General features: G+C 39.7%; 1 protein-coding gene across 18 annotated transcripts in view; it reads right to left on the bottom strand.

The window, feature by feature from the left end:
• RIMS2 (regulating synaptic membrane exocytosis 2) overlaps positions 1 to 23,262 on the bottom strand; it is a 767,247-nt gene that overhangs the window by 207,174 nt on the left and 536,811 nt on the right. For 8 of the 18 annotated variants that reach the window (XM_034763436.1, XM_034763437.1, XM_034763438.1 and 5 more), the window contains one exon: positions 3,082 to 3,147. The exons of the other annotated variants lie outside the window; for them this stretch is intronic. In XM_034763436.1, coding sequence (XP_034619327.1) covers positions 3,082 to 3,147 — 66 coding nt within the window. The remainder of the gene's footprint in view (positions 1 to 3,081; positions 3,148 to 23,262) is intronic. 18 annotated transcript variants of the gene reach the window in all.

Genomic DNA, 23,262 nt, shown 5'->3' with positions numbered 1-23,262 from the left:
AAATACCTGTCCTTCTTCCAGAAACCACATGATAATCTTCTTACCATTCATTACCCTAAAACTCTGGAAACGTGCAATTCATATAGCTCTGGGTTAGAGAGACGGTGATGCAAATCAACCTTGGTACTACATGGAATCCTCAGATCTCCTGCAAGTGGCCTGGGTATGTAGCATTGAGACTACAGTGGTTTCATGGATCAATGATCTTCTGAAGATGGTGAACAAGAACCAGGACCAGGATTTTCAAAGAAGTCTATGGGATCCTTGAAAATCAAAGGGAGTTGGATGCCTAATTTCTCTGGATTCCATTGAAAATCCCAGACCAGGTGTCTATGCTGAACTTCTTAGTGATTTTGATACTTCTGAACACAAGGTATTTGCTGAAACTATTGCAAAACATGGCAAGAATGGATGGAGTAGTTCTTGAGTAACACAGTTCTTTCCTCTGAGGTCTCAGGGTGTAGAATTGGAGCAATCTCATGTGGAGTATCACACAATTCTGCTGTCACCCTTCCTGATCAATGTGTATATTAGGTAGTTGAGGGAAGACAATGAAGTGGTATAGGCTTTACTTGCGTCTTTACTATGTGGATGTCACTCAGCAGCTCATCTCCCTTTCATATCAAACTCGGCTGGAGCAGTTGATGGGGTTATGTAGTATCTGGCCAGGACCAAGACTTGGATGAGGCAACTTACACAGGACCCACCAGCTTCTGGATCAGGGATCGGCAACCTTTGGCATGCAGCCCATCAGGGAAATCCAGTGGCGGTTTGCCGGTCCAGGATAATGGGGGCTGCAGGAAGTGGTGGGGCCGAGGGATGTGCTGGTCGCCACTTCCCGCAGTCCCCGTTGGCCTGGAACGGCGAACCGCGGCCAGGGGGAGCTGCGATTGGCTGAATCTGCGGACGCTGCAGATAAACAAACCGTCCTGGCCCGCCAGTGGATTTCCCTGATATGCTGCATGCCAAAGGTTGCCGATCCCTGTTCTAGATTATCAGACAATAGCAGAAAGCAAGAGTGCTCCTGAACATGTGTACTAGACCAACATGTTGCAAACTTTTGTTTCAGGTTCAAAATTTGTATCAGTGATCTTGTTTTGTCAACTCAGGTTTGGATTACTGAAACTATAGAACATGATGGTCCGTTCATTAAAGGGTGTTTCTTAGGCCTGGTCCCCACTAACACCCCACTTCGGACTAAGGTACGCAAATTCAGCTACGTTAATAAAGTAGCTGAATTCGAAGTACCTTAGTCCGAACTTACCGCGGGTCCAGACGCGGCAGGGAGGCTCCCCCGTCGATGCCGCGTACTCCTCTCGCCGAGCTGGAGTACCGGCGTCGACGGCGAGCACTTCTGGGATCGATCCGGGATCGATTTATCGTGTTTAACCCAGACGCGATAAATCGATCCCAGAACATCGATTGCCTGCCGCCGGACCCTCCGGTAAGTGTAGACGTACCCTTAGAGGAGGTGTGTTATCCTTGATGATCTTCACTGATTTTTCAATCCATTTCTGGTTTTAATCTGTAAAGTCTTAACTGGGTTGGATCTTTGGTTACCTTTGAGATTCCATCTCTTTTCATATTTTAACATGACAATTGAGATCATCTTAGGCACTCAATATCTTAGTTAAATTGGCAGAATGCTAGGGGTGGGGAGAGGTGCATTTTCAGTTAGGGGTCCTCAACTGTGAAATCTGATTCTCATATCAGTTTGCTAAACTGATAATTTGTTTACTTCCGGATCATACTGAAAAGCCCATTTGTTCCCTCAGCCTTTTCCTTAGGGATAGGAGTAAGCTGATGGGTTAGAGTGTGGTAAAGTTCTAATTGTGGCTTGATCTCAGGGGTTTGGTGCAACTGAGTTGGTTTGATTTTTAGTTGTTTTATTTTTTCTATCTCGGGTGTTTTGGACTGGATGTAGATGCATCCAGAGCAGTGGATAAGACCATTGTTAAAAATTGCAATACATACATAAAATACAGTCAACTCCTGTTTTCTGCATTATGACTCATTGGCCTTGGAATGGTTCATATTCCATTCTAACTCAATGACCTTGCCTAATAGGTAATTTACATTATTATGATGATTATGCTTACATTTATTTTTAATTATTTATGATATAATAATTTTAGGAAGAGAAGTGTCTTTTTGTGTCTTTATTTTTATTAATAACAGCATTTAAAACTAAATCAGTGCTGTATTAATTATAAAGTTGTCATAGTGGCTGTTTATGAAATGATCAAGACCATCTTGATTTTAGAAAATTAATTGTTTGGATTAATTATATTGTAATAACTATATCAATAAAACATCAAACCTCTATTTAAAAATAGTATAGAGGTCTTTTACTATAGACAATTGTAATCTATAAATGCGAATCTAAATTTTACAAAGGGATATAAATATGATTGTATTTGTGTATGATGTTTGAATGTAGACTAAATAAATAGCTTGTTGTTAATGAGTTACCAATTCTCTCAACTCTTCTCCCACTTTTGAGCTGACTAGATGTAGTCTCAGAATTGTGCAAATTTTCAGATGTCCCTCCTAAATTTTGGAGGGACAATAGTGACTTAGTCTTCAGTTCAGCAAAGAACTCAAGCATGTGCTTAATCACACTGAAATCAATGCAACTACTTGCATGCTTAAAGTTAAGCATATGCTTAAGCACTTTGCTAGATCAGAGCCTTAAAATAATACAACTGAGAAAACTACACTGCCCTTTTAACAATAAAATTACTTGAAAATCCTAGCTATGTGAGGCATATTGAAATTAAGGGGGAAACCACCTAACTCACCTACATTGTTGGTATTTTCCCCCACTCCTCCCTACCAATAAACATGTTTCCAGGTAACATTTGTACTTAAAATACAGAAAGTAGTTCATGTAGTGCTAAAATAACATTTAACTTTTCAAACCATGAAGCCTGATTGCTCCAAATGTAAACAAATACTCCATGAAATGCATTGCAAATCTCAGTATAATGATTCTTGGCCAATTCATAATTCTACAGTACACTGCTCACAAAATGTTATATTACTAAAACTTATCTATTTCTACTATATAAATGAAAATACCTTTCAGGAGTATGGGTAGTGTCGTCATAATATGTATTAGGCACTCTTCTCTCCTGCCTAGTCCTCCTGAATATGAAATAAATAGCACAGATATTTTAGACATTTTAATAGTGCCTTATAATTGAGTGTTTTTCCTTGTATCATAGAGATGATGTACATACAGTATGCTAGTCCACTTCCTGGACAGCAATAGCTACTAAAAACATAAATATTCAAGGCAAATTAATTTAATTTTTTTCACATTCAATTAGTATTCAGCCATGATTAATAATGTATTCAGGCCTTGTGAGCTATACAAAGATTTTTCCTATCAGCTCAGTCATGTCAGCATGTAAGTGGGGTTTAAGCAGGTGAGTATTTCAGCAAAAATAAGATATGGATGTTGTGAAATTCCATGATTGCTAACAGAAATCAAAAGTTCATTTCCTTACTGTAAAGTGGGGCAATAAAATAGCTGAATGGATGAGAAATACATCTCCTGCACCTAAATGCATAAATCAGCTTCCATTGTTCTCCAAGCACAATCCCTTCAATGTAAACAAAAAGGATGAAAATAAAAGGGTCATGAAGGCATATTAAAAGAATAAAAAATATGGTCTCTTAAGTGATGAAGCTGGGCTTTGAGATGCCAGATGAGAAGGGAAGCATTCAAAAGAGTCCACCCAAAACTCAAGTTTGATATGAGTGTGACTAGTGAATATTGGCACAGCTAGACTAGATACACAAAATGTTTTCCTTTTAAAATGAATTTGTAATAAAAATGTTGAGACCATTATGCTATACTTTTGAGTTCTTCTGAGTCTATTTAAACGGAGTGACTGTGGAAGTGTGAACTGTGATCTGAACCAAAATCATTGTATTGAGTTTGTGAATAAGGAAAGAAATGGAGGAGGAAAGCAGCTGAATGATTTCCCAAGTGTTTATAAAAGGGCAAGTAAAGCTCTGAAAGGCCAGCTGACTTTGATCTGAGTAGAAATTAGGTACTGTGTGGTAAACTGGGCTGGGTACCAACTAGTGCAACCATCTGGGCTATTACATTAAAAGAGGTCAACTACAAGTTGGAAACCAGGAGTTCATGAATTAACAGACATCAGAGGGGTAGCCGTGTTAGTCTGGATCTGTAAAAAACAACAAAGAGTCCTGAAGCACCTTAAAGACTAACCGATGTATTGGAGCATAAGCTTTCATGGGTGAATGCCCACTTTGGGCATACATGAGTATCCTGGTATTAATGGGTTCCAAACAAAAGACAACCTGTAGTAATAGCAAACTGCCATAAAGAATGGCTATTGAAAGATCTAAGACAGTTTGATGTGGCATAGGTTCCTTTTTTGTTTGTGAACAAAGATCATGAGAGCTATGCATGAAGTACAAGTAGATTTTTACTCTGGAGACACAGGTGGACTCAAATGGCAGCTAAGTCACTGAAAGACATAAAGAAAGCTGAAATGGTTAGAGATCAAATGAAATGATTATCAGAAGAGTTGTGAAAAGCTGAAAACCTGTATGGAATGGAGACATGATATAAAGGAAGGCTGAAGAATACAACATCTAGAAAGACTAGAAGCTAAAGGAAGAGCAAAAGAGGAACACGCAGGCAGCCATCTCAAACTGATATCATCAATGACTAGTCTAATTGACAAGAAAGAAGAAGATTCCAATGAGGATAGCCCATGGGAGGTAAGTAGCTGGCCCTGAATGATTAACAGCAAGCACTGCAGGCAACCATCAAACAGAGAGAAGCAGCAAGTAATGCTGACTAATGAGTCCATAGTGAGAAATATGCTACAAGATATCTTTGGGCCAGAAAAAAACAGGATTGCCTGCCTTTTCCTGTATGTCAGTACAAAATATGTTATAAAATAATGCTTGATATCCTGTCAGAATATGGAAGAAAAACAAGAAAAAATAGGAGAAATTATGGAGACTATAATCTATTAGATTTAACTAAAACTTGGTGAGATGATTCTCATAACTGGAATGTCAACATAGATAGATACATGCCACTTGGATTGAAGAGATCGAAACATTCCTTAAATCTGAAGGCACTCTGAACCTCAATAGGCCATTTTGATAGTTGAATTAAGCCTGCACAGGGCTATTTTTGCTTTACTAGATTTCTTTTCTGACTCCAGCTGAAGTTTGTTACAACTACTCAGGGCTTTGAGCAAAGTTTCAAACTATCCCACAATTCACATATGGGTTTTCAGTTATACATATACACACTTTCATGTTCTGTCATTACTGTTCAAAATTTTTCTCATTTAGGTGACTAGCACAGGTGCTAAAATGAGAACTCTCAGAGTGAGATCCTGAGCTAGTATAAATTGGTATAGCTCCATTCTTCAGTTATGTTGATTTATACCATCTGAAGATCTGGCCCACAGTTTGAAACCAGACTCAGACGAACCAGGGTAACTGTTTTTTTATTATGTAAAAATTAACTGATGAATTAAGATAGCTATTTTAATTGGCTAATTTCTTTTCATGATTTCAAGAAATGCTTTACATATGCAACGATTTGGTTGAATTGTCTCTGTCTTCTTGAATCACAAGTCTGTGATTCAGAAGATCTGGAGCCAGATCCTCATCTGTTATACATCACCGTAGCTCCAGTGGCTTTAATGGCTTAACTTGTTTACATGTTGATCTAAACTACAAAAAGCACTATTTCTTCATATTAAATGCCAGAATCATACCTATAAAGCAACATAACTTCAATGCAAAAGTTTCACCTGAGTCTGAAAGGCTGTAAGGGAGCCCTTTAAAATATAGCTGTGGAGGATTTAATGAACAAGATTGCTTTAGGCTAACAAGTAAAATAGAAGATTCAAGCAGAGAAGAATGCATCTGGATCATCTGTTTATGATTAAGGGGGAACTAATAGGGAATGTGGGAATAATGAGGAAGCTTAGTACCATTGGCCGTTAATTATGTGCATACACCATAATAATCAACGAGTTCAAAGGCTACAGAAGTACAACACCTAATTAGATAATCAGCACAGCAGATTTGAGAAATTAAGAAATCTAGTGAGTAAATTGCAATGGGAGGACGTAAAATGCAACAATGGGGAAGAATACTAAAAGACTTTATCAAGATATAACAGGGCACAATAACCCACAATTCCTATGAAGAATCCAAAGTACAAAATGTGGCTAATTTAGTTTCAAGAAGGACTGCTCAATGCTCTGAGGTTAAAAAAACCCTACTTGTAACAGCTTACATACTCTGCTGTATAAATCTCTCTAAACTCTGATTAACCCACTTTATGTTCTCTAGGAGCTTTACCAAAATTCCCTGATAAAAATATGCATATAAATCCAAAAAATTTTTAAAAAAGGAACCATAGTCCTCATATTAGGCAAAATAATCTGTAAGTAATAGCTATTTTTATACACACACACACAAACACTATTAAAGGAAGAAAACATTATAAAGGAAATAAAGTAGCTATATTAAAAATTCATGATCGTTCAAAATTTTCATGGAGGAGTCAGATTCTAATCTCAGATGTACAGGGCATATTGCCATTTATATTAATACATATTCTGTTTTGTTCCTGAGCAAGAGCAGATATTTAGTTGCACAGTGAAATTGCTTTATTAGTGTCACGCTCCCTAGAAACAGAATACAGGACTTTTTTCTGTCAGGACAATGATCCCCAAGAACATTTCTGTGCAAAGAATGACCTGCTCTACTTGCTTTGACTCGTAGACCCACCAATAACAGCTAATATACCAACCTAACTGAAAATTTAAGCAACTTAACAATACATATCTTTTGCTCTTGCACCTACAAGTGCAAGTCTTATCATTATCACAAGTACTGTACACCACAGACAAGACACCATAACTTAAACTCTGTCCCCCTTTCATGCTTCTGCACACACCCCTTCACCAGATTAACTCCTCCACCCTGCACTTACACAAGGAGTTGTGAATGCCTGCTGTAGTAATTGGTTTGGTTTGGATACCATAGGTTGGTAAAATGGTAAAGTGATCCAGTTAAAGTGGGGACAGAGTTCATACTGTGGTGCATTGTTGTGATGACAGAGAGGGACAGTCTCCTCTGCTCTGAGTTCCAGTTGTCCATGCCACAGTGGCTGGTGGTAGCCAGGAGGAGTAGGCTTGCAGCCCTGGCAGGGCCATACTTGATGCAGTGTTTTTGGAGACAAATGAACCATTGTATATATTAATAATATAATCTGCCTGAGGCTAACAATCATCATGGAAAGTTTTAGCCCAAATGATTGAGGTTTGGCAAAGTTATAACCACCTGAAAACAGAATCTTGTAATAGAAAGTGTTAGGAAACTTTCTTCTTAGCATGTGTGCAACGTGCCTCAGATGGCAGGTGACCAGGATTCATCACTGAATTTGGTCCACTGGTTGGATCATTAGCTTCCCCAGTCAGGGCCGGGCACTGACAGGGAGTGTGACGTGAACGCATGCAGCATTGCCTTGAGAAGTCTGTCTGCGCAGTTATGGCAGAATTAACCTACTGTTAATTCACTTGGGGAAGGTGGCACAAGCCACAAAAACAACAAAATCTATGGTGATGATTTATTAATCATTCAGTTTAGAATAGCCAAACTCTACTGTAGGTAGCTTCCTGGGTAACAGCATTTCAGGGTGTTCAGTCTCATAACTCATAGACTTTAAAGCCAGAAGGGACCATCGTGATCATCTAGTCTCACCTCCTGCACATTTTAGGTCACAGAACCACTCCCACCCACTCCTGTAATAGAGCCATAACCTCTGGATAAGTTACTGAACTCCTCAAATCATGATTTAAAGACATAAAGTTACAGATAATCCACCTTTTCCACTAGTTTAAACCTGCAAGTGACCTGTGCCCCATGCTGCAGAGGAAGGCAACCCCCCCCCCCCCCGCCAGGGTCTCTGCAATCTGATCTGGGGGAAATTCCTTCCCAACCCCAAATATAGTGATCAGTTAGATCCTGAGCATGTGGGCAAGACCCACCAGCCAACACCTTGGAAAGAATTCTCTGCAGTAACTCAGAGTTCTCCCCATCTATTGTCCCATCACTAGCCAATTAAACTTTACATCATCAGGCAGGCAGGCAGGCAGAGCTTGTCAAGCTGTCCTGACATGGAAGAGTCCTGAGAGGAATTGTCATGCCAAGGAAATGTATGAGAAGGAATATTTGAACAAGGTACCTTTGGGATTTGAAGAGTTCTGTGGGACTGTAAAAATTCTGTTTACCATTTTATTTTTGTTTTTATCTGTGAAGCCAGTTCTACAGCTAATAAAGGGATTTTATACTGTTTTAATACAAAACAAAGTTTTACAAATGCTATGAGGATTTGTCCTTCTGATTGAGTGAGACCAAGATGGCAACCATGAGCGAGTGTAGGAGAAATTTTTCAGTTCCTGCAATGGACAAGTGCAGAACAGCTACCTCTCAGCTCCTCCTTTAAAGAAATGGCAATATCTACCATTAAGTATACTAAATGAGATTAGAATCTGGCCTTAATAATTTCATAGCATGTTGGAGTGATATCTTCATAGTGTAGCATTCCCACAAAACCATTCAGACATTTTTCTTACATTTAGTGTTTTGTAGAAAGAACTGTACACTAACAATCCGTTCCAAATGCAGCACCATACTAGCACTTCTTGTTACTTACTACAAGGTAGTGCAAAATATGCTATGTGAATTTAAAGTGTAATAGCTATTCTGCATAAAATCCCCGTGTCAACTCTTATTCTGCACAAAGAGTGCCCTTTTTTTTTTTTGCAGTTTAGCTTAATCCACTTCCAAATGCACTAGCTATGTCGGGCTATTTCCCCATGTAGACAAGCCTTAGAGGCAACTATATTCCACATGTAATATTTTATATTCACTGATATTGGCTAAATAATAAATTAGCTACTATGGGCTAAACTTCTTTCTGCCATCTTTGCCATCCATAAAACAGAATGAATAATGGTCCCTGCTACAGATGGGTGTTATGAAACTAAATTAATTAATGCATGTGAGGTACTCAGAAACTATTGAATGAGAATTAGAAATACCTATAATTAAAATGAATAGATAATAAATACATACTTTACAAATATTAAAAAGAATCTCTGCCAGAATTTTTCAAACAAACAAAGGATTTTCAAGAATTTAACCTTTGTCTACAATGGGAGCAGAGTTAGGACAGCAATAAACACTTTTAAAAATCCCAACAAAAAATTATGAGCTATTAAAAACCCCTTATATTTATTAATACACGCTGTTTTGTAAATATGGCTGTTTCTTTTAGCAAACCATTCAGTTTTTCTTAGTATTTAAAGATATAAATATACTTCTATGTAATAAATCTTAGATTAACATATTTGCCAAATAATAACAGTATATTGTACAGTATCTTTATTGTATAAATGTACTGCTGAAAGACATACATTGTTTAGTTCTGAACCTGAATGGATTACTGTCTACCTAAGTATAAATGAGAGAATAAATATATACTCCACAACAATTATACCTCTCAAGATCATAGTAAGCACCCTCAGAATAAGTACGACACATCTTATGGGAACGGAGTAATCTGATTGCATCTTCACAAAAGAGAGGATACATTTTGTGATCCTTGCTGCCAAAACAAAGGGTGACACAATGAAAAGCAACACAAAGATGAATGACAAACAAACATGAAAAGCAGGAACTTTCAGCAAATGAGGTAATCATCGGAAATGGAACTCAGCTTATACAAATTGAAATGAGAAACAAAGCATTGGTCAACTTAGAAAAATTACTGGAAATAAAAATATGTAAGATAAATTAACATGCAAGTGAGAATATAAAAGTATAATTATCACACGTAGGATTTGTCTGTTGTAACCCTAGAGTGAAAAGGGTTATACAGTTTAAATACTGTATGTGGCAGATATATTTCCATTGAGTGTTTATGTTGATTGATTTTAAATAGTTGTCTTTAATAACTTTATTGAAGAGAGACCACTGCAACTGTAAAAATGTAGTTTCATTTTTATGTGGTACCAATTATAGACTTTGGGGGCTGAAAATTTAAAAAATACATCTTATAAAAACATTATCCTATCCAATTGTCTGCCAACTAATAATCCAGACATCAATTTTTTCTAAAAATATGTTATTTATATGGATACTAAGCACAGTTCTTCGGAATTTTATCTTCTACCACTATACAATGTAGGTACACACAGGTACATGCATTTATTCACACAGAGGAAAATATATACCTGGCATCTCTGTGGTGGTGGTCAAAGGACTGAGTATATCGAGAGCGAGGTAGTGTGAGACAATGACTGAAAGCATGGCAGAAACAAAAATACAAATATGAGACAATATACTTTCTTGCTACACGATCTTTCTAGTGAGTGACTGTGTTTTCACTCAGATCAGAGCACTAACTGTTCAGATGTCTATTTCCATTTCTGAAGGCCAGAGTGGATAAAACTAGATTTTTCCAGTTCAGTACCAGTCTTATCAAGATGACTTTTTTTTTCCAGTAACACTGTTCAGAAGCATGGACAAAGTCATAGATCAGGCACTAGTCTTTCATTTCAGGAATCTCATTTTGGCAGTTTCACCTTACTCTGTAACAGGCCCTCATCAGAAACTAACTACATATAATATAGTGCAATGCAGCATGATTTGCAAGTCTCAGGAGAGACTCATGACTAAAGCCCGCCTAAAAACTAAACTGTCTTTCACCTCACAAGGCTTTGTTTATCTGCCAGGAGAATGCCACACCATTATATCTTATTTTTATCAAGATGGAGTATACTGCAAGCTACTATTCCATTAGAAAGTGACATGAAATAGATTTTGCAGATTTTCAAAATCATGTTCCCATATCAGTAAAAACATAGTGCACACTGACATTGTAAAAGCCTATCCTAGACATGCAGGCCAATTTGATCAGAAATACAGAAAAAGAAATATCTTTGGAACTGTTTTTTTTGTCTAAATCTGTGTGTTTCTCACTTGTTATGTTTCTAATAAGTGATTGGGCATTAATCAGACAGACACATCCATTGAAGGAGACCATTGCAGTACCATAGCATATTTTACACAACTATTTGCCAGATTCCCATTCTGATAAAGTACAGGGATACAATATGCTACATCACAGTCGTCAGCTTGATAGTCCTCCTTCTGAGGAAGTCAAGCAGATTACTGGCTTTCTCCAACCCATATAATAAACTGCTGCTAAAATATTATCAATAAAATATACCGATACATTGTAACTTGGAAGGATAATGAAATTCACTGTGCATTGTTCATTTATTAGATGGTAGTGCTTTATACTATTAAAATATGATATTAAATACAATAAATAGGAGAATACAATATTTAAAGTATTTTGTAAATACATAAGTACTAGTTATTTACACTGTTCCTTTAAAGTGACTGTTTTCATAATCTGAAGTCCAGATAATGTACCTATTATCCCTTGGGAACCTGAAGTGAGGACTAGTACTCATAGAGAATCTGCTCTTCAGAGAGGGTTTTGAAATGCTCACTCCCTAGCCCTACAATTTTTGCAGCAGCCAGAAAGAAAGAACCAATCTCCACCTCTTTACAGAATTTTAAATATGAAAAATTATGTCTTAATCAAGTTCTTATTAAGAATGTCTCATTCAAAAGCTTTTTCACCACCAAAAAACAAAAACCCCTTTTCCTAACTGAGGACATTTCTCCCATAGGAGTGTAGGCTTAATTCAGCGTACACAACCAGCCCTGGTGATGCTACAATTAGCTAAGTCAGAAAATGGCAAGATGCTGAAAAAGACCAGGACATGAAAAATTAATTATCCATAATGTTCCTAAAATATCTTTTGGAATATTTAAACATAAATTGATATTTAAGACCCTGTAACAGGTTATTTCATTTTCTATTATGGTTTTAGACACAAGGCATTATATCAATTATTTTTATTTTAAAGTATCTGTCTACCTACCGATCTATTTTCTTATACTGCTCCCATACCATGATACCTAAGTAGTACATATTCAGTGGAGTCGCATCTTACGCGGGGGTTAGGTTCTAAAGTCAGCGTGTAAGGCAAAAATCAAAATTGCCCTTGAAAATCACTTAAATGGTTTTGTGTATACAACGCTGTACAGTAATATGTATAAATGTATAATGTATACAGTAATGTAAAATATATAATAAAGAGTACATATGCAAAATATAATTTTACCGTACTGTATTTTTAATTACAGGGAGTAATTACAGGGGGTTGTCAGGGCTTAATGTCGATCCAGGAGACGGAGGTGACGGAAAACTTGGGTGATGGAGAGCGAGTCATAGACGAAGTGGTTGGCTCTGGTTCAGCTCGAGAAGTTGATTGTGTAGGTTCACTGCTGCTGGTTGTTTTTCCTTGAAAAACATGGTGATCGGCAACTGTCGCTGTTGTCTCTTGAGCTGCTCAAACATTTCTTGATACGGTCTCAAATCGTCCGTAATACTATGTGTGATTTTTGAGGCTTCGTTCCATAGAGGGATCATATTCATAAATGAAATCATTCAAGTGTTTCGCTGCTTGGAACACTTCAGCAAAATTATGAAGATTCCAACTTGCTGGCTCTTCCTGTTCGTCGTCATAATCTTCATCTTCTGCAGATGATTTTATCAGTTCCTCTAACTCTTCGTTAGTCAATGTTTCTCTATGGCTCTCAGTTCTTTAATTTCTTCCTCAAGGATGTCAACGAAGTATTCACCACCCACTTGCCCAGCCACCTGAACAATGCGTTTCACTTCTTTGTCAATGGTTGGGAAACCTTTAAAATCATTCACACATTCTTTCCATAGGTTTCGCCAACATGCATTGACTGTTTCAGGCTTGATTGCATCCATCGCCTGTTTAATATAAGTGATGCAATCAGCAATGTTGAAAGACTTCCAACACTCCATCACATTGGGATCAGCATCCATAGCGCTACGTATCCATGAGAACATAATCCTAGTGTTCGTGGCCTTGAAACAGCGAATTATGCCTTGGTCAAGAGGTTGGAGGATGGAGGTGGTATTGCGGGGGGAGAAAGATGACTTCAACGTCGTTATGTGCAAACTGGAGTGCTGCAGGGTGGCCAGGAGCATTGTCTATGATCAACAATACTTTAAAGTCAAGTCCTTTCTCTTCGAGGTACCGCTTGACCTCCGGAATGAAACACTTGTGGAACCAATCCAGAAATAATGCTGCCGTCACCCAAGCCTTTTTATTTGATTGCCAGAACACAGGCAGGAGATTTTTGTTCTTGCCTTTTAGGGCCCGGGGATTTGCAGCCCTGCAGAGCAAGCCCTGATTTATTAAATGCCCAACTGCATTGCCACAAAACAACACAGTCACACAGTCTTTAGCTGCTCTGAAGCCAGGGGCTTGTCTTTCTGATTTCGAAATGTAAGTGCGGTTGGGCATTTTTTTCCAGAAGAGCCCAGTCTCGTCAGCATTAAAAACTTGTTCCAGAAGATAGCCCTTTTCTTCTATGATTTTCTTTAATTGTTCGGGGTAGGCTTTTGCTGCCTCTTCATTGGCAGATGCAGCTTCACCAGTAGTCTGCACGTTTTTGAGGTTGAAGTGGTTCCTAAAACTGTTAAGCCAACCTTGGCTGGCTTTGAATTCCTTCTCATCAGAAGGCTGTCCCTCTTCGGCGGGAGGTCTGAACAGCGCGTAGAGACTAAGAGACTTTTCTCGCAATGTGTTGCCATCCATAGGCACACGTTTACAGTTCATGTCTTCCAGCCATAAGTTTAATGCCTTTTCAGTCTTCACTAAAGTCTTATCATGCACCTGGCTTGTCACTTTAGCAGTTATTGGAGCACTTGATGCCACAGCTTGACAAATTTCTCTCTCTTGAATCTTGATGGATGGCACGGATGCTAGATTTGTTGTGGCCATATTTATGCGCCATATTGGAGACCAACATACCATCTCTCAATAAGTCCAACACAGCCAGTTTTTCCTCCAGCATTGGAACAGAACGCTTTTTCTTTGGTTGAGCACCAGATGAAGTAGTTGGATTGCATTTAGGGGCCATGTTGTATGAAAAATACATATCTTTAAACACTAGAATCACACTCAGTGCAGCGAGATGCTCACACTATGAGAGGCATGCGGGAACTGAGACCAACTGAGGGAACAGTAGATTCACATCTCCCATCTCATGTTCACTCTGGGGCATATGCTCATTGGGTGGAATCGCCCACACTATTTACAGGTATCTTGTTGATTTTCTTTTTTTTTGCCGAGCGCGTATAGTTGAATTTGCGTTAGTTAAATGCGCGTATGATGCGACTCGCCTGTACTACTTAAATGTCTTTCAGATACAGCCTGCCTTGGTGATGGAAAGTAAGGAGGGGTTGTTCACGGGGAGCACGTAGACTTCAAAAACCCTGGGGGAATGCTTGAATCAATGGTATTTGCTACATTCTTTTACAGGAGTAGTATACGTTCCCCCACCCCCTCAGTGCTTGCCCATGTGGAGAGACGACACGGCTATAGCTCACCCTTATCCTGCCCCAGGACATTTTTAGCATCATTATTGGCTTTTCGTGCCTTCTCCCCCTCTTCAGCACTCATATAGGACTCTGTACTATCTGTCCCATAATGTTGACTTTAATTAGTCACAATGCATATTCTTCCATATATCTGATAAGAATATGGACTGAATCTGCTAGTCTCTATTTTTGTCAAACTAGCCTGTCAATTTGACCTACTTTCACCAGTTATTGACCACAATCATTGTTATGTAGTATATACAGAACACATGTGAGACTGGTGTGGTGAAAAGGGTATGTAGTTCTTCTGCAGAGGCGGTTTCTGTATCTGATTGTAAAACATGTTCCTAGTCTTTATGTTCCTCCACCATCTTTACTAACAAACCCACAAAACCTGGGTGTGCATAAAAAAGCATTGTTTTGCTCAAACAAAAATGTAATACTGGTATGTTTGTGCATGTGGGTGTTTATAGCTATGGTGGCATTGTACATTAGGATTTAAAGCAGCATTAAATCCTTATATTTCAGGTGCAAAGATGCATAAGTAAATGTGATTCCACTTGTTCATACACATAGACTTATATTTGCATGAATAAAACTCCATCCCCATAATTCTAGTTTAGACAATAATTAGTCATTAAAACGTTTGTGGAAAAGCAAATAAAACGGCTATTAACCTGGATTAGATCACAGGTCAGATTTTTCCATTAAAATAGTTTTCAAAATTTACTACATTCCCTTGTATAAATGTATTATAAAGAGAGATGACAGACCTTCCTGTTTAAGTACTTAATTTATAATTTTATATGTAAAGAAATGTTCTTAAGCTAAAATACAAACAAATAGTAGAGATATCATACTGGACACCCAGAGGGTGCTGATTATTATTGTTCTTGTTATTCTTTTGTTGGCATAAAGTCCTGGAAATTCACGTTGATGTATAAAACACAGAATAATATGTTGTCCCTGCTCTAATGCATTTACATATTTGTATTTCTATGTTTTAGTTTATAGAGAATTGGAGAATAAACAGGACTAGACCTAGTTAAGTCCTCTTTGCTCTGTGCTGGTAGTGAGAAGGGGGCTCAGAACTGCTATAAGAAGGGAGGGGCCATGGCCGAAAAACACCAAGCTCTGGTTATCCCCATTGACTTAGCTGCTTCAAAGGAGATGTTGGAAGCCAATATAAAATTTTATAATAATCCTGGAGCTACTCTACATTGTCTTGATTGGCTTTAAAACTTTTCTCTCTCACCAACAGAAGTTGGGCCAATAAGAGATATTACCTCACCCACCTTGTCTCTTTAAAATTTCCAGGTCTCACTTATCTCCTGCTGTGCATAAGCTCCTTACAATGCTCCCTACATCTTTAAATGGTCCAAATAGTTCTTTGGGCACTCCGCTTCTTTATAAAGGTTCAGGTAGCCAATAAAGGAACAGAAACCATACTATGTGCTTCAGGTGACCAATCACACAACACACCAAAGTCCAGGTCTGAAAACACACACAGTAAACACATACACATTAACATTAAAAGGTTGTATGTACACTGTCTTGTCCTTCTTTCTGCTCTTCTTATAGTACAAAGAGTTAAATGTTTTTGACTTCTGTGTTGTTGTTGTTTTAACAACAGAACTGAGCCCTTATAAAATAATTATCCTCTTTTCAGTTTCCATTCCCCTCTGACCAGGCCTTATGCCATTGCCTAACGTTCTGCCCCCATCCTGGCAGAGGTGGTGATTTAGGGGCATGGCTGTGGGAAAGGGAGCATGGCTGGAGCACTGCTGCATTCTGAGGATCCTCAACCACTAGAAACCACAATAAACAGGCCCAGGAATGGGTGCGGGACTTAATTGTGGCGTAAAGCCAATTTTGTCTGCCTCCTTTGAGCTTTCACCAAGCAGCGTCTGTCAGTACAATCTGCATATTGTTTACTCAGGTTGTTCATCTATCTTTTCCAATGTCTTGCCCAATCATTTTTCCTTCAGTTGGTGCACGAATTACATTAGTAACCTCCGTTTTTATCAGGCACTAAGGATGAAGGTGGCTATAGTGTTAGCAGTTTCTTTTTGTCTTTGGAACCAGACTAACAGTCTCCCATTCTTGTCTCCCCAGTCATATCCGTATCTTTGTGCCTTTCATATGAAGTGTTCCTGAGATTTATTTCAGGAAGACTGGATTCCAGACTGTCTGTTTCTAGCATTTTCCTTTGGTTTGAGAAACTGAGTAGTTTCGTTCCTTTTCTAAAGCTAGATCCTTCTGAGATTTTTGGTCTATATTCAAGTGTTTATTAAGAAATAACATGTAGGAAATGATGGAAACACAGGAGGCTTCCCATCTAGTATCAGGGAAAGTTTCCTGTCCGTATTTTTGAAAGTATATCTTTGCTACTGATTATATTTTTTAAAACATCAAAATAGTTTCATTTATAAAAATAGGCAATTATTGCAATAGAGATTCTTAAGGATACATGGGTTGAAGAATCAGATACAATCTGATAAAGAAAGGCAATGTTAGAAGCAATTTTCATTCTGGTCAGAAAGTGATCAGAGCAACTCCATGTTACTTATTCAACAGAAGTAATTGTGTACCGGGGCTTAAAAAACAAACAGTCATTGCAAGAAAGAGACTCAGGAACACATGAATAACAACAGTACTTCCAAGTTTGTGGTTTCAGGGTTTGCCTTATATCTGAGTCACCCAGGAACTAAACCAAGCAGACCCCGAATCTTCTCCATTAAGATGGTGCTGAAGAGAAACGACTTGAGCTTTCATTTATTGAGAGGTTGAAGTTCTTGCTGAGGAGCTCAGTAGTACAATCACTTGAGCACCAGCATATATTAAAAAACAAACAAAAAAGCCATCTGGCTCAGAACATATGATCTATATAGGGTTTGTCTTTCCTCCCTGCTTAGACTGCCCTTCAATTGCTCAGAAACTACCTGCAGAGTGCTTTTTAACAAAAGCTAATTGTAAGGAGAAATTTTTATGGCTAGATAAAATAATACCATCAAAGCTGGTGATGTGACAGCAGTTTATATACCTTTCCCAACCACATCTTTTTCATATTACTGATATTAGTTTGCAGGAGGTAAGATTGGTGCAAAATTGGATTGCAAAAGGACTTTGCTTTTTGACTAAAGTGTTTAAGGTATGGACACTCCATGAGATGCAACTAACGTAATTGCCCATTTTGATATATTTATTTAAAACATCAAAATAGTGATTTAGAATATAATAATAAAGCAAGATTTTATATTTCTTAACAAGATTGCTTGTTTAATTCAAATTCAAATTATATAACTATAGCAATTATAAAAGTGCTTTAAAAAACTCCATAGACATTTGACCAAAATGAAACAATACACATATATAAATTCCATAGTTAACAAAATAATTTAAACAATTAAGTTTTGGAGCTATGAATACACTCACTAAATTTCTGACATATATCAAATGATTAGACTGGGTGGTCATCCATTTTAATTATAGTTTAACTCTGTCATCAAGACTACATGCCTGTGTGTCTATTAAAATTCAGTAAATCAAAGAAGGAATATTGGCCTTTAATTAAGATATATAAACATGCCTTTTACAATAATTAATGTTTTAAAGGATTAATCATAGAATCATAGAACCATAGGGTTAGGAGGGATCGCAAGCATAGTCTATTCCTCTGCCAAGATACAGGATTTGTTGTGTGAGATGGCTAGCCAGCCTCCTTTTGAAAACCTCCAGTGAAAGAGCTTCCACAACCTCCCTATGCAGACTGTTTCATTGTTCTACCGTTCTTACAGTTAGGACGCTTTTCCTGAGATTTAATTTATATCTGCTATGCTGTAGTTTGAACCCATTGCCTCATCTTGCCTTCTGTGACAAGAGAGAACAATTTTTCTCCATCTTTCTTATGGCAGCCTTTCAAGTATTTGAAGATCATTATCATATTCCCCCTTAATTTCCTCTTTTCCAAACGAAACATACTCAGTTTCTTCAGCCTATGCTCATATGGCTTCCATTCCATCCCTTTGATCATTTTCGTTGATCACCTCTGGATCCTTTCCAGTCTCTTTACATCTTTTCTATATAGCGGTGACCAAAATTGGACACAGCACTCCAGCTAAGGCCTAACCAGCCCCAAGTAGAGCAGTACTATTACCTCCCGTGACTTGCATGCTATTCCTCTGTTAGTGCAACCCAAAATGGCATTTGCTTTTTTTGCACCAGCATCACATTGTTGACTCATGTTCAATTTGTAATAAAATAAATAATAAAATAAATCACATTTCAGTGGTTGAGTGCTAAGGATTTAGACTACATCCAGGCAGAAAAAAGTTTATGTCTTCTTTGCTGCTTTGTTGGTATTTTGCTTTTCAGTGAACATTTACACTGCCATTAGACTTGAAAGTAGTAAGAGAGTCTTGTCTGTGGTGTCAGCTAGGAAGATGTTCCTTCTGCATCACTAACAGTGAAGAAGGTCAAAATTACTACATTTTATGAAAAATATATATGACTTGGTTCCCTACTCACTTTTGTATTGTGTTCTACTAGGACTGATGGGGTTAATTTTTTCTTTGGGGCAGGGGAATAAGAGATGGATGTTGGTCACGTAGGCATGTCTGGGTAGGTATGAATGAACTACCAAGAACTGTCAACATATGAATGGAGTTACCCTCAGACATACAATGGAAGATCAGGGACCAGACATTAACTTGTAACACCTGGCAGCTGAGGGAGGCAGAATATGTGAAAATAGTACAACTAGAACTTGAAACAAATAACTAAGGTGTCAGAAAACTGTTGTAAGAACTTTGTTTCCCAGTGCAGAGAGAGAGATGGCATCCTGGACATTTTGAGCCAGAGTGGCAGGTAGTTCTGCCACTATGGGTGTAGTGCAGCCACTACAAAAAGTGGAGGCCTTAGGCCTTCCTCTAAAGACGTATACTCTCTGAGGGCTGGTCTACACTGGGGGGGGGGAGGGGAATCGATCTAAGATACGCAACTTCAGCTATGAGAATAGCGTAGCTGAAGTTGACGTATCTTAGATCTATTTACCTTGGGTCCTCACGGCGCGGGATCGACGGCCGTGGCTCCCCCCCAACTCCGCTTCCGCCTCTCACTCTGGTGGAGTTCCAGAGTCAACGGGGAGCGCGTTCGGGGATCGATTTATCGTGTCTAGACAAGACGCGGTAAATCGATCCCCGATAGATCAATTACTACCCTGAGAGTATGTATAAAAGCCATAGGTAAGCTTTCAGTGTGACTCCATGACACATGCATTCTTATATTTCTTAGGACTGCCAGTAGGTCCAGGGAGAAAACCACAGTACTATGTTGTTCTTGTCTCAGCTTCATGGAATATAGCAAAGAGTATATCATTTTACATTCTCTTAGGAAGTCTTCTGTCCTCAGAACTCTCATCTACATCACTTACAATCTGGGTTGAAGGAGATGTGGGAAGTGTTTTAGAAGGTGATAGATTCTATTCAGGCATACTTAAGTATACTTAAGTATATTTTCTTTATCTCTGATTCAGGAAGTGAAAAATGACAGTTCTGGGGAAGTGGTCTTGAGAAGTGTTTTGTAGATTTTGGGTGAATTCTTTAAATATGTATTTTAATAAGGCTAAATGTAAAACTATATATCTAGGAACAAAGAATGTAGGCCATACTTACAGGATTGGGGACTCTATCCTGGAAAGCAGTTACTCTGAATAAGATTTGGGGGTCATGCTGGATAATCGGCTGAACATGTGATCCCAGTGTGATGCTGTAGCCAAAAGAGCTAATGCAATCTTGGGATATATAAACAGAGGAATCTCGAGTAGACTCAAAGAGCTCAATCAATTTAGCTTAACAAAGAGAAGGTAAAGAGGTGACTTGATTACAATCTTATAAGTATCTACATGGGAAACCAATAATCAGCTCTTCAGTCTGGCAGAGACAGGTACAACATGACCCAATGGCTCGAGGTGGAAACTAGAAAATTCAGACTGGAAATAAGGCTTAAGTTATTAATGGTGAGAGTAATTGACCACTGGAACAATTTACCAAAGGTTGAGGGGGATTCTCCATCACTGACCATTTTAAATTTTAAATTTGGATGTTTTTCTAAAAGATATGCTCTAGAACATCAATTCTCAAACTATGGGGCAGGCCTCCCAAAAGAGACGTGGAAATGTGTCAAGTGAGGCATGAGCTGTGTGCTTTTTTTTATCATTAATAGGTCTTCCGGTCAGCCCGGTGCATACCTGGGTGGCTGTGGGAGAGGAGATAAAGGGAGCAACCTGAGCCCTGCCATCCTGGGGCTGACTGCCAAAATCCCAATCCCACCCATGGGGCTGACAGCTCAAGCCCTGCCGCCCAGGCTCAAGTGCTCCTTCCCTGCCCCTCAATCCCTCACTGGGAGACAGCCAGGGCCAAATCCCTCACCTGGAGGCGGCAGGGCTCTGGCTGTCAGCTCCGGGGTGGCAGCAGCAGCACAGAAGTAAGGGTGGCAATGGGGCACTAAGCCTGTTGTGAAAAATGATATTGACAAATATCACTTTCACATTGCCACCCTTACTTCTGTGCTGCTGATGGTCTTCGGAGCTGGCCTTCACTGCCTTCAGAGCTGAGCGCCCAGCCAGGAGCCACTGCTCTCTGTTCTGCCTTCAGAGCTGGGTGGCAGTATATGTACTTAGGAGAGGATGACATCAACTACAGACACAAAGAAGGGGGACCCAATGAAATAAGTTTGAAAACCACTGCTCTAGAAATTATTTTGGTGAAGTTCTATGGCCTTTGTTATACAGGAGGTCAGACTAGATGATCAGAATGGTCCCTACTGGCCTTGGAATCTATGGAAAAGACATATTTTAGCAGGTTTCCCACAAAGTTTCTTACATTGGTGTGTTTTGCTTCTTCTAAGGCCTGGTCTACACTAGGCGTTTATGTCGAAGTTAGCGCCGTTACATCGAATTAACCCTGCACCCGTCCACACCGCGAAGGTATTTAGTTCGACATAGAGGTCTCTTTAATTCGACTTCTGTACTCCTCCCCGACGAGGGGAGTAGCGCTAAATTCGACATGGCCATGTCGAATTAGGCTAGGTGTGGATGGAAATCGACGCTAATAGCTCCAGGAGCTATCCCACAGTGCACCACTCTGTTGACGCTCTGGACAGCAGTAAGAGCTCGGATGTTCTGAACTGCCACACAGGAAAAGCCCCGGGAAAATTTGAATTGGAATTCCTTTTCCTGTCTGGCCAGTTTGAATCTCATTTCCTGTCTGGACATCGTGGCGAGCTCAGCAGCACTGGCAACGATGCAGAGCTCTCCAGCACTGATGGCAGTGCAATCTCAGAATAGAAAGAGGGCCCCAGCATGGACTGATCGGGAAGTCTTGGATCTCATCGCTGTGTGGGGCGATGAGTCCGTGCTTTCCGAGCTGCGATCCAAAAGACGGAATGCAAAGATCTATGAGAAGATCTCTAAAGACATGGCAGAGAGAGGATACAGCCGGGATGTAACGCAGTGCCGCGTGAAAATCAAGGAGCTGAGGCAAGGCTACCAGAAGACCAAAGAGGCAAACGGACGCTCCGGATCCCATCCCCAGACATCCCGTTTCTACGAGGCACTGCATTCCATCCTCGGTGCGGCCGCCACCACTACCCCACCACTGACTGTGGACTCTGAGGATGGGATAGTGTCCACGGCCGGATCCTCGGACATGTTAGCGGACGGGGAAGATGAGGAAGGAGATGAGGAGGACGAGGCAGTCGACAGCGCTCACAACGCTGATTTCCCCGACAGCCAGGATCTCTTCATCACCCTTACAGAGATCCCCTACCAACCCTCCCCAGCCGTTACCCCGGACACAGAATCTGGTGAAGGATCATCCAGTAAGTGTTGTAAACATCTAAACATTTATTTGTAACAGAACATGATTATTAACAATTTAAAAAATGGGTTTCTCATGATTAGTTTGATTAACTTAACGGTTCAGTCATGGGCAGTGCAACTATTTGAAAAAAATCTAGCAATGTCCGGTTTTGCATGATTGTCCTGCCCAAGCCGCTCTACTGTTTAGTCCCTGCTACTGCAGCTACAGTAAGATGCGGTCTATATGTCCGGGGATGGAGCAGAAATCCTCCTGGGACATCTCAAGGAAGCTCTCCTGCAGGTAATTTGAAATCCGCTGCATTAGGTTCTTGGGGAGAGCGGCCTTATTGGGTCCTCCGTAGTAGGACACGTTGCCGCGCCACGAGACTAGCAAGTACTCCGGAATCATTGCTTGGCACAGCATGGCGGCATACGGCCCTGGTCTTTGAAGGCTTTCCCGGAGCATTCTCTGTCTGTCGCTCTCAGAGATCCTCATGAGGGTGATGTCGCTCATGATGACCTGCTTTGAATGAGGTAGGGGAATGTTAGTGTTGGGACTGCTTTACCGTTCCTTTACAGAACTGTAACCGCTGGTTTGCAGCCACGCGGTGGAGGCGGGAGAGGGTCAGCCGAAAGGGATCGTTCCCGGGGACAGCCGCGAGGGTGTGGGACAGGAGCAGACTTCCTGCTTGCCGGATTGCTGGCAGCAGGGACCGACATTGATTTCAATGTGAAATGAGGCCATTGCTAATATTAAAGTTTTAAGCTGCCACGAATCTACGGCTTACCATGTCTGCGTGCAAGAGCAATTCCGTTGTTCTGA

Source organism: Trachemys scripta, chromosome 2 (assembly GCF_013100865.1).
Source record: "Trachemys scripta elegans isolate TJP31775 chromosome 2, CAS_Tse_1.0, whole genome shotgun sequence".
Lineage (NCBI taxonomy): Eukaryota > Metazoa > Chordata > Testudines > Emydidae > Trachemys > Trachemys scripta.
The sequence above is the reverse complement of the archived record's forward strand: the minus strand, read 5'-3'. Positions and strand labels throughout refer to the sequence as shown.